The sequence below is a fragment of the Crocodylus siamensis genome, chromosome 7 (assembly GCF_052110815.1).
Source record: "Crocodylus siamensis isolate JL-2025a chromosome 7, ASM5211081v1, whole genome shotgun sequence".
NCBI lineage: Eukaryota > Metazoa > Chordata > Crocodylia > Crocodylidae > Crocodylus > Crocodylus siamensis.
Window position 1 is genome coordinate 33,179,448 of NC_143401.1, and position 13,141 is coordinate 33,192,588.

At 41.7% G+C, this 13,141-nt stretch overlaps 1 protein-coding gene across 1 annotated transcript in view; it reads right to left on the reverse strand.

Annotated features, from left to right (window-relative positions):
* Positions 1–395: 395 nt before the first annotated feature.
* Positions 396–13,141, reverse strand: part of ZCCHC24 (zinc finger CCHC-type containing 24) — a 201,039-nt gene continuing 188,293 nt past the window's right edge. Inside the window, exon 4 of the mRNA XM_090057143.1 lies at positions 396–3,755. Within this exon, the coding sequence (XP_089913269.1) occupies positions 3,642–3,755 (114 nt within the window). The 3' untranslated portion in view covers positions 396–3,641. The remainder of the gene's footprint in view (positions 3,756–13,141) is intronic.

Consider the following 13,141-nt stretch of genomic DNA (forward strand, 5'->3'; position numbering starts at 1 on the left):
TATATATCAGAAGATGTGTGTTTGTGCATTTGTAAACTGAAATTTAAAACATTGTGAACAATTCTATCGAATGCCTTTTTTAAACATTAATAAGTATACATTATTGTGGATCATTAACACTAACATCTGTTTCCAGTGATGACATATAAATTCATAAACTTTAAAGATACAGGGTAAATAAATACCGATGGTATCAAAAAACTTTCCCCAGTCACAAACCCACTATAGGAGTGGTCTAGGGGAAGTACATTATGAAAATCTACATTCTGGATCTGTGGACTTTCCTTTACATCAGTTCCTTGGAAACAAGGGCTTTTCAGCCATGAAGAGGGAGGGAATGCAACCTGGATACCACTAAAGACTCTGAAGCAATACTAGTGAAAGTATGTGAGTAAGGACTGCGAACAGACTTCTTTCACTTCCCTGGTGCTTCATCCTACTCATCCTCCCTCCACATCCCATGGGTTCTACCTTATCCCTTGCTTTCCATTCCTGATATGGATATAACAAATACAAACAGAACTAATACTGCTTCCAGGCTCAGAGAGGCACATGTACTGTAAGGTGCGGCTGCTCTCCTTTTCTGCCCATTGTACCCAACCCATATCTTTGTGGAGCCCCCGTTAGATGGTTTTAACTTTTGCTGGGAGTGGGTTGATGAATACTGGGGAATGGAGAGCAGACCACAAGAGTAATGCTTTCTGCTTTATCATGCCCTTGGCTCTTTCTCTACCTGCTTTTAGGTCCCTCTTCTCCAGCATTAAGTGGATAGGAAGATTCATTCTCTTCCTGACTAGTCCAAATATGCTCACTGAGTAGTAACAAATGGATGTGTTTACATTTCTAATGTCTAGGAAAACACGATGATAAAAGTATTTTACTTCTACTATTCTGTACATATGCATGTTAGTTGCATTAAAGCCACATTAGGTGGTTGGGAATCTTTGTTTAAACCATACCCTACAAGTTCATAAGCTAAATATATAGCAATATTATACTGAAGCTAGACAAGTAACATTTAAGGGGCAATACTGAGGGTCAAGTTTTCAAAATTCACCTTTAAACTGGTTTGCACACATTTCTTTTTTTCTTGCATGGGCAAATTTAGTAGCTTTGTTGGCACCATTGGTTCTTAAATGTATTTTCTTTCTTCAGTTAAGAATGCATTTCTGCTTGAAAATGTTAACTAGCTGACTACACAGAGGCAATTGTAATCCATGATTAGTCTCCAATTTCAGTCACAGTTTTTTAATTTATTTTAATTTAAGGAACTGATACCTGGTCAAAAGAGTTATAAAGTGTTTAACTTAATATTACGTTTTTTAATTCAAAAGCGCTTTTCATCCATTGATGTCAAAACGCTTTATAAGTATTTATCAAACCTCACAACACCCCCTGTGAGGTAGGTATGCTAAGTATTATTATCCTCATTTTGCAGTTAGAGAAACTGAGGCACAGAGCGTTTCAGTGACTTGTGCAATGTCAAGCTGGCAGAACCAGACAAAATCAACACATCCTAACTCCCAGCCAGTCCTTTTCTCTAAACCAGCAGGCTACACAACTGGAATTACCAGGCTACCTATAGATGGTAAAGTCTGCATAATATGCATAGGAAGTTTACCACCATCAGCATTATCATTTTTGCCTTGGAAATATTTTGCTTTGCTCACAACAGAGCATAGAAATGGCAAACATTTCATCCTGTATCAAATTTGTCAAGACATTCACATTTCATAGAGGAATGCTCACTACAGGTCTTCAGTTTGCTTTATAAATAGGAAACTACTTAATTTGTGGTTTCACAGATTTTGCAGAAACAGCAAAACCTAGGATTGTCCATGAAAATCAACAACAACAAAAAAACTTAAGAAAAATAAAGTGCTGACTCCCCAGTAGGGGAGCCAGCGGCCCTCGTTGTTAGGAGGGGAAGGCGCCAATTGGTGGGACAGCATGAAGAGCAGTAGATAAGGTGGGGGCTGCTCCCCCTGTATCTCCTCCCTGCCTCCAGGACCCCTCCACCAATCAGTGCTGAGGGGTGGCTGCCACATGACTGATAAATTAGATCTTTATGCTGCAATCAACCTGTGAAAATCGGTAAGTACCCCTGTGATTTCAGTAGACCCCTATATATAAGAGTCCAACTCCACACACTGACGATATCCCTATGTAACTTGGTATGACACCACTCTAATGTAGATCTGTTCAGCTTAACTTTGCCCCCATTCAACTTGGGACATGTATTTAAAATGTAAAACATCTCCACCAAACATACAGGTCCATCCTTTTGAAGAAAATATCATAAAAACAGTTGGATAAAAAGAATCTCCTTGTAGCTTTGCTACAAAAGTGAATGACATGCAAGCCTTACATGTTGTGTCCTTTTGCAGATGTGCTCTTAACTATACATATATATATATATCAAAGCAGGATACCATTCATTTTGTGCCATTCTCCAATCCCTGATGATATATTTTTAGTTTGTAATGGGATGGTTTTGCACAAAGTTCCTTTTAGCTGAAATGGGACAACCAAATTCAACTGTTTATTCTCCCAAAGCTGTTGTAGATATTTTAGGAAGACAGAAAACAAGGAAGATCCCTCTGTGGCTACATCCATACAAACTTTGATATTAACAACAAATTTGTACAGTAGAAAACAGGACAATATTTCCAAAAAGTGGCTTTAGAGTTAGTATAAATAGTAAGTCTGGCTAGCCTCTCTCAATTGCGGGTTAGGGACGAAATCATTCTTATCCCTCATTATTCACAGTAAATTTAGTGTGCTTTTGGTCTAATGAATAGCAAATATGCATAAGGGGTCTACTTAAAAGAAATTATATGACAAGAGAAGGATTTCAGTCTGTCAGAGCCTGAAGCAAGCCAACATTATCCCTCTCTCAAAGGATGCTGGAATTCTTATTGATGCTCCATGTCCAATTATAAGGTTCCATTTCTGCCACGGAAGCCACTCCCTCAAACAGTTACTCACTTTATTTGTCACACCCTCCAAAAATGATTTCATTAAAGTCCTGCTCAAGTTGTGTTAAATAATGGGAAGTCCAAGAAAGCAGCAGCACAGAACTTTCAAACCTTCTGAAGCAAGAAAACATGATTGTTTTCCTTCTTTAATGCTATGGCTTGTTGAATCCTCCTTTATCTTGTCGTATAATAAGAATAATGTTTGGGGTACTGATACATGCTTTCAGTTAGTGGCCTTGCTTTTACTTAATTCCTGCAAAAGCCATTCAAAATGTGTACTCCCCTATGAACATTATGCCATGCCTAACAAATAGCACTTTACTTCATTTCACCTGGCCGTGATAGAGGAACTGTGTAAACAATCAACAGAAAACCACAGCAGTGGTTCCATTGTGAACACTGTCAGTAACACTGTTTGATTTTTTTATATATATAATATATAATATTTATATAAAAACACACCATAGTCCTATAAATATGTCTTTGATGTATACACATACACAGGAAAAGTGTTACATTCTATTAATGGTAAGGCATATTATTAGTTTATAGGCATTATTGGCAATTTTTTAGCTTTTGCTTATTTTTTGTGTTGCTGCTCATTGTGTGCTGCCAGAAGATCTCACAGGATGACAGGGATGGGAAGCGGCCACCTTTGCAGGTTTATTGCACACGACGGCAGTAGTAGCCCAAAACTTTGCACTTCTCACACAGATGCTGAGGATGCTCTTTGCTCTGATCGGAAACATCCAGCCCATCCGGCTTTTCCAGGGGTCTCTGCAGGGAGGGAAGGGAACAGAATATGATTCAGTAAATGTCAGTGACCACTGGTGTTTGCTATGCACATAAAACTTACCTTTATGGTTATTTTGCTAGGCTTTCTCCCAGTACTTCTAATGACACTGTACTTTCTTCCTAAAACCAAGAACATCTTGTCAATTACCCGGCCACACAGTAGTGGGGAATTGGCCTGACATCGATGTCATTCCCTTTCACATGAAGTCTTGTAAACCTTATTTTAGGTAAATTGTTGAAAGAATGTATAAATGTTATAAAACAGTATCTTTCACTATTTTGGCATTAGTAACTAAGATGTCCCAAAGCATTAGCACTGAGAACATGGGAATCCCATTAGCCCAGTGGTGCCTAGGGAATTTGTACTAATACCAACAGGTAATCTTGGCAAGGTACTGCTATTAGACAAGTGAGAAGTTTTCCGTTTGCCTAACACAGAGCTCTATATTTGGAGGACTAGAATTTCTCATTTTTCAAATGAAACAGCTGTAAAAAAGAAAAAAAAGAAAAAAGAAAAACAGTAACAGTTGAGTGGGATATAGGAGGGTCCATAAAACAGGGACTGAACATTGGTTTGTTTGGTTGTTTTGGTTTTCTTAAATCTTGTACTTTAAATTTCCCTGATGTCTAAAAGCTTCATAGTCATTTAGAACAAGACACACCAATGCTATAAAGCATTGGCAACATGTTTGAAAGATTTGATAGAGAAATGACAAAGACATAAGTTGAAACAAGCAAATGTCCATGCTTTATAATGGAATTGTGAAAGAATATAACTTCTCTGATTTTTCTAGGGCTATACTTGGAAGTAGGCCTGTGCGAGTAGGCAGCTATTAGATCCGGCTTCGGATCTGGCCTCTTTGGATGCCAGGGATCCAATCCGGAGCTCCGGACCGGGTTCCCACTTTGATCCAGCTGAAGTGGCTCTGAAGCTTCGGAGCCGCGTCAGAGATCCGGCCATAGTGTATAATGGGGAATCAATGAAATATGTATAACTTGGTTGGTTTTTTGTCTGATTTGGATGAAATTTTCAGGAGTGGTAGCCTCTGCTGAGAGCATGAAGCCTGCCAAGTTTCAGTAAGATCAGTGCAGGGGTTTGGAGGGAACTGTACCCCAAATTCTTGTAAGCAAAACTCATGTCATGTGTATGCATTACACCACAAGGGGGGTGAAAATGGCAGGGGTGGTGGCCCCTTCTGAGGCCACAAAGCCTGCCAAGTTTCAAGGTGATAGGTGCAGGGCTTTGGGGGAACTGCACCCCAAATTCTTGAAAGCAAAACGCGTGTCATGTCTATGTGTTACACCACAGGGGGGTGAACACTGCAGGGGTGGTGGCCCCTGGTGAGGCCACAAAGCCTGCCAAGTTTTGCCACAAGTTTTGCCTGTCAGCAGCCAGAGGTGCAGGGACCCAGAACACCCCTGCACCCATCTCCTTGACAGCTGGCAGGCTTTCTGGCCTCAGCAGGGGCTACCATCCCTGCAGCTTTCACCCTGCTGCGCCTTAACACGCAGCGTCACCCATGTAATGAGTTTTGCTTGTCTGCAGCTTGAGGTGCAGTTTCCCCCAAACCCCTGCACTTATCTCCTTGAAACTTGTCAAGCTTCATGGCCTCAACAGGGTCCACCACCCCTGCAGTTTTCAGACCGCTGCACCTTAACACACACAGGGTCATCTGTGTCACAAGTTTTGCCTGTCAGCAGCTTGAGGTGCAGTTCCCCCCAAACCCCTGCACCGATCTTCTTGACAGGTCATCACCTTGAAACATGTCAGGCTTTGTGGCCTCAGCAGGGGCTACCACCCCTCCAGTTTTCACCCCCCTGTGTGGTAACACATACACGAGTGACATGAGTTTTCTTTCAAGAATTTGGGGTGCAATTCCCCCCAAACCCTTGCACAGATTGTCTTGAAGCTTGGCAGGCTTCATCCTCTCAGCAGAGGCTACCACCACTACAAATGTCATCCAAATCAGACAAAAAACATCAAAGTTCTAGATATTTCATTGATTCCCCATTATGCTGTATGGCCAGATCTCCAAAGTGGCTCCAACGCTTTTCTGAAGCGCTTTGAAAAGGCCAACGAAGCTAGTGCTTTGATCCAGACATGCTGCTTCGGACGCTTCGGTGTCTGAAGCTTCTCTGGATCTGAAGCATGGTCTGAAGCCTCACACAGTCATACTTGGAAGGGCAATATGCACAATGACTTGCTATAAATCAGATACAGGCCTGTGGATAATTTCAATAGGCTGAAATCTGAAAACAAACTTTAAGCTTTCTCACTATTCTTTTACGTTCCTAAGAGAATACAAGCCACTTGCTGACAAACTATGATTCTTTGGGGAAGAGAAGTGGATAAATATGAAGTATAAATTTATGGCCATTCATCTTCCCAAATTATTGCTCCAATCTTGCCTGCAGCCATAAAATCTTAAGAGTATTAGTTTTTCTAAGTTGCTTAGTTTTATATATAGACAGCAATGTTACTCTGTCTGCCTTCCATTCAAAATCAACTCACTTAACACTTTGACTCTAAGAACAAAAGAGCCATTTGAAACTGTAACGTGTGGTGTAAGAAAGAGGAATGTAACATGTGGTATACAAAGAGAAACAAACCATAACCCAATGTTGTGGATCTATCTTGACTGCTCCTAATGGAGCATAAGTGCAAACATCAACTGTCTCCCAGTTAGTCCAGAAAAAGGATGACCATGGACCTTTGCTGTGCTCTTTTGTATTAGATAGGTAAAGTGTAAAAGAAGGGTCAGGTTCAAGCACCTCAAAAGTGAAATTGTGGCCTCCAGAGGAGGACTTCTGAAACTTTGAAATGCTACCTTTTATATCAAAACAGCCATTTGTAAGATTTAATTGCTTCTACATGATAGCTGTGCTCTGATTAAAGAGAAAAATATTGTAGTTATTGTGTTTATTGATATAAGCCAGCTTTTTACCCAACTTCTTTTAATATACAAGGCCTTGGGAATCATTTTTTCCTGGAAATAGTGCAAAGGACATTGGGAATGCCTCAAAGTGCCAAGAGTTTCTTGGACTATTGTCAGAAATAATACCTCTCTGTGGTCTGCTTTCTCCCTGCAGTGGTTGAGCTCAGCTTCTTGGCCTGTAAGCCATTTAGATTTCAGAAATGTTATTGTTACCAATGCGTTACAACATACAGGCTAGGGAGAAAGGGGTTATGAACACAGGAAATCAGGTTGCTTAGGGCCAGCTAGAAGGCACAAAAGCAGTGCTTGGGCTACATTTTTTGAGAAGGTAAGGGTCTAAATCTTCAGAAATTGAAGAGAGAGAGAGAGAGTGTGAGAGAGTGTACACATTACAGTTTCTGAAAATATAGACCCTTACTCTTCAGAAATGTAGCCCAAGCACCACTTTTGTACCTTCCAGCTGGCCCTAACCTGGTGTGTATGTGTGTGTGTGTAAGTTGTGGCCAAAAAAGCATGTGTTGATCAAACATGTAAATACACCAAAGGGCTTGGCTTTAGTGTTTCTTTGCTGTTTGCTATAAAAATCATCTTTTTTTTCCCCATTATTTGTTTATTATTGCTAGTATTAAAGCTAATATTATGTTTTAATAGCATAAGTGTCATATAATAGCATATTTAAGCAATGTGGAGAGTTATGAGGTAAGGCTCTTATCCCTTCTCCAGCCCCTTTACACCATATACAAAGGTGAGAGAGAGGGCTGTTAGTCCTACATGCCCTGTGTCCAGTTAGACCAACTTCCTTAGGCAGAAGCTCTAATTAGCCTTCATTAGCCTTAACAGGGAAGCAAGAAGGCTGGGCTGGGAGGAAGAGCTAGGGCATGAGGCGTATGTTTTTAGATGAAGCGTCGTTATGTATTCCTACAGAAATTTCAGGCAGCCCTGAAGCCCTGTAATACTTACATCCGCGAGGGCTGTCTCAGGGCCCTGGCAGATGTTACATTTATGGCAGGATTCAGAGTTTCATTTTAGGTGTCCATTTTTAAAATGAAAAATATGAACCTTTAAAAAAAATACTGACAAAAATGAGAGAGGTTTGTTTGTTTGGGGGGGGGGGGTTGCTTCCCTTCTGGGGGGAAACATAATCTTGACTAGTTCTGGTGGTGAATTTGGCTAGGATGACTAAGCTGCTGCCTTGCCAGAACAAAGCTTAAATGAATCTACATTAAAATTGCAAATACTGCTCCCCAAATTATCTTTTGATTGAAAACTGTTGCTGGTTCTCCATTTTCTGACTGAAATCCCCATTCCACAGAGAAATAAACTAAACAGACCCCCCAATAAATAAAACCATTTGAGTATCTAGAAAAATTGAAGACATGAGTATTACTCCTATTATCAGTATCGATTCATCTTATCACATATATTTGATATAGTTTACAGTTGCAAACAAAAATGTTTACTGTACTGGACCTAAACTATGGGTGTTTATACATGTGCTTCGGGACTGGGGTTGTGGGGGGTGGAGCTCCAAAAGCCTCTCTTACTAAAGTGCCCAGAGCATCTTGTGTATCAGCATCTTTGCACTTCAAAATGGCAGCACAGACACTTTATCTAAAGCTTACTGAATGAGTTAGAAGTATGGGGACACTGATAAACAAGATGCTGGAGGCTGCTTCAGCGCAGTAATTACAGTGGATTGGGGCAGCTCCACTGCTCATGTATAGGCACCCTATTTGCCTTATTTGAAACTTAGCAGCAGAGCTAAAATCTTGCCTCTGATTGTCTCTCATAGATTTACACACAGAAGGAACCCTCTGAGCTACTTCTTGGCCCACTGACTGCCATGGCCCTAGCTTCTCTGTTTTACAGTTTCCCCCCCAGCTAATTTCTGTGGAGGCTTCTCTGTGGGTCCTAGATTTGCACTAGAAGGTAGTGCGAGAGACTGTGCAGACAAGGGTTAGCATAATGAAACATAGTTAAAGAAGACCTGTTCTGCTACAGAGCTGGGACAAAATGCAAACCCAGGTCTCTAGGCCACTTCTTGCTGACAAATTTCTATTGCTGCCATGGAAAAGTGTTGGAGGAATTTTCACCAAAGCACCAAATGGGGGTTTGCATCCATGTCTCTTAGAATGATCTGCCTTTTTTTTTGGTCCTCAGAGATCACACTGGAGAGTTCCTCTACCAATCACACAAGAGGGGGTTATTAAAGCTGCATAGTCAAGGGTGTCAAACCCATAGGTCTGAAATTGTCAACCATAGAATAGGGCAGAGTTGTCAAACTCCATTTATTTGGTGGTCATATTCCTTGTCCTGCAAGTGCCTGTGAGCCACACCCATAACTTTTCACCAAAATTTATTATTCACTCAGTTAGGTTTACACTTTGTGATGCACCATTTTTTGTACATCAATAGCAATTTTCAATATAAATTAATTTTTAAATTTGTGGATGTATAAAATTGGTTCAAACAGGTCTCTAAATGTGTGAAAAATTTGATTTATTTTCAGCTCATATACGGAACATGAACATAAGAGGAGTTCAAAACAAAGAACCTTTTGCACACACTAACACCTTGCAAACTGATAGTACTGCTCCTGGACACGTGGTATCTCTTTTGGTGCAATCAATTCCTTGATGTTCAGTTTCAAGGACTGTGCTAAAGATGGTGTTCAAGTGCTTATCACTGGGTCTGGAGAGCAGTTTTGATTTGTAGATATTCATCACCAAGAACATTTGGTTTGCACCCAAATGTACTCATAAAAATACATAACATTGATGCAAAGGATTTTAGTTCTGGATAGTTTTCTTCTAGCTATTGGTAAAATTTGTGAATCCTAATTGTTGAGAACTTCAGTGTAGTATTATACCGAACATCAGTGAGTTCTACACACAGCTACTGTGGGGCATCTTCTACAGGGATAGAGAATGGCAAGCTGAAAAGCCTGAAGACAGAACCTGTCCTGGAATTTGTGTCTGAGATCAGCAATCATGATCGTATACTTCTCCCAGCCCTCACCACCTTAATCCCAGTGACATTGAACAATGACTTCAAGGTAAGAAAAGGTGCTTTGTTGCATTGAGAGAACAATTTTTTTCAGAGACAACTTCATTTCAGAGGTATGCACAGGGTTGTAAAGCTCTGTTGCAGCTAGGTTTCAAGCCTACATTCTCATGTTTGGAGTACTGAGATGTTCCATTATTTTCACCAAGAAGGCAAGATCCTGCATCCATTCATCACAAAGAGAAACCTGTGGATGAATTTTATCACTCACAACTCAGCTGGTAGACTTCAACATAATACATGCTGAAAGTTTTCAGTTTGTGGTTTGGAAAAGTTGCTCGCCCTGGTATGCCATCTCCTCAGCAGAGCATTGGGATGAACATAGGTAGCAAGAACCCTCTAGCTGGGGCTAACCACATGCCTACTCCCTGCCACTGGGGTGGCCAGCCAGGGTCAGCTGATTCCTCACCCTTTCCATTATAAAACCCTGATTTGGAAGAGGAAGTATCCATGCAATAAGGTATCCAGGTTTCTGCACCCTTAGCTTCTGCTGCTACTGGCTTCCTGATAAACCTTCTGGATACCCAATCTGGCTTGCCCATGGTCCCCAAATTTGGCCTGACCCTTTAGATACCTGACCTCATTCTGGTTTTATTTACTGGATACCTCACCCAGTCTGCCTTCTGACTCTGAGCTCTGCCTAATCCTCTGGATCTCCGACTCAGTTCCCTGGGCAGAACTTCTGGCTTCCTTATGTTCTCACTTGACATGCTGCCCTTGGACTTTGTCTGCTTCTACTGACACTGAGGTATGATAAGTTGCCTGAACCACCACACATAACAAAGCAGACTTGGTATGGAGGCATTCTCTATACCAGGCCCCTTGGGCCTGCCCAGGCTGGACCAGTTGGCCCAGATAGCTTCTCCCCAGCAAGTTCTAGAAGACCAGGTCTGGCAGTTCTTTGCAGTTTCTTTGCTCCTGGCTCTATTAGCCCTGCCTACCTATCCCATTATCAAAGAGGCATAATGGTGACCAGCTGCACTTCCCCAGGAAGCACCATCTCCAGAATCTGAAATCAAGCTACCTGGAAAGTATCGGGAATTTGCAGATGTCTTCAAGAAGAAACATGCAATTGTTTTTCCTCTGCATTGGGATTACAATTGCCCCACCAATCTGTAGCTGGGAGTGAAAATCCCAGTGGGACACATTTATGCTATGTCAGAGCCTGAACTCACCATTTTCCATGAGTATCTAGTAGAGAACCTGGCCCAGGGCTTCATATGCAGGTCCACCTCATCCATGGGAGCTCTCATCCTGTTTGTTAAAAAGAAGTACGGGAGTCTTCCTATGTGCCAATTATTGGGCACTGAACCAGATTACCATTTATAATCAGTACCCTCTGCCCCTCATCATGGACCTGCCTGATTAGTTCAAATGGCTTGTATCTTCACCAAACCAGATACTTGGAGAGCCTATAATTTGGTGTGCATCTGCACTGGGGATGAGTGAAAGATTGCTTTTAGAACGCTGTATGGGCACTTTGAGTACTTAGTCATGTCTTTGGGCTCATGAATGCTCCATCCACTTTCCAACACTTCATTAATAACATGCTGTAAGACGTACTGGACCAGTCTGTAATCGCCTACCTCAATGACATACTGATTTTCTTGGAGGACCCTAACCAACATTCAACACATGTCCAAACAGTGTTGGAAATACTGTGCAAACATGGTCTTTTTGCAAAATTAGAGAAATGTGTGTTTGACCAAATGACGATGAAGTTCCTTGGATTCATTTTATCCCCTGAAGACCTGAAAATGGACCTCCAGGAGGTTCAGGCTGTCCCTGAGTGGAAACCACCCCAGAATGTCAAATAATTTCAAAGATTCCTAGAGTTTGTGAACTTCTACCACAGATTCATCATCATCTTTGCCCAGGTAGTAAGTCTCTTAATATGCTACTGTGTAAGAAGGTTCAGTTCTGCCGGTCCAGGGAGGCCCAGCAAGCACTCCAACACCTGAAATAGGCCTTCACCCCTGCTCTTGTGCTCACTCATTTGGACTTAGCCCTGCCGTTTGTGGTAGAAATGTATGCATCTAGCACCACCATAGGTGCCATGCCCTGAACAGACCTTATGCCCCTGAACTTTTTCATTTCTTGAAAACTTACTACAGTGGAACAGGATTAACAAAACATGGATCATGAACTCCTGGCCTTCTGGGTGACCGTTAGGAGTGGCAGCATTATCGAGAAGGAATACGACACAAAATATAGGTCCTTGTAGACCACAGGCAAAAGCTCTCAATCAGAGGCAACTGCACTGGTCACTTTTTTCTTCCAGTTCAACTTCCAAATAGCATACTAACCTGGATCCAGGAACAGAAAAGTAAATGCCCTCTCCTGAAAAGATGAAATATGATGCTAATCCCATGCAGGTGCCAGCTGAACTCAGCCCTATTCTGATGCCACACAATGTCATTTGTGCCACCTGACCAAAAGACCTACTAACCTTGCTTCAAGATGCCACCTAAGGGAAATTCCCCCTGGGGAACAAGCCATCATCTCTTGACACCCCACCAGGAGCAGGAGGGGATCACAATCACACAGGGTAGTATCTATGTACACCTAGGTCTGGCCAGACTGACAGTGCTTTGTGCAAGCCATGACTCACTATTAGCAGACCACCCCAGAACAGATGAGACTTGCCAATGGGTTTCCCAATACTTTTGGTTGCCCTACCTGCATGAGACAGTCTGAGATTTTGTCTGCTCCTGCAATCTTTGTACCTACACTAAAATACCTATACAGGGTGCTCATGCTTTTTCCTGTTACCCCTCAACCCTAGTCTACTATTTTGATAGGCTTTATCATAGAAATACCTGAATCCAATAGATATCCCACAATTCTGATGGTAACAGATCAGCCTAGCAAAATCGCCCACTTTTTCCCATACACAGGTCTGCTCTTAGCCAAAGACACTGTCCAATTACAGTTGGACAATGTGATTTGCCTTTATGGTTTCAAAACCACATAACCTCTGATCCCAGTTTGTCTCCTCATTTTGGCATGAGGTACTGTGCCTGCTGGGGGTCCACACCCAGTTCTTCTCTGCATACCACCCACAAACAAATGGTTAAGTCAAGAGAACAATTCAAATCCAAATGCAATACTTCCAGTGTTACCTCAGTTTCCAGCAGAACAACTAAACACCCCTGCTAACACTTGGAGAGTTTGCCTACCACAACTTTACGTGCAAAGATTGGATGGACCCCATTCTTTGCCAAGTATTGGTTGCATTCCTGGCTACATCCTGCCTTACCTGCCATCTCTGATAACCCTGGAACTACAGACTAGCTACAACATGTGCAGAAGGTCCAAAAATAAATGAAAAATTCATCTGGAAAAGGCAAAAGAAGCCTACAAATGGCA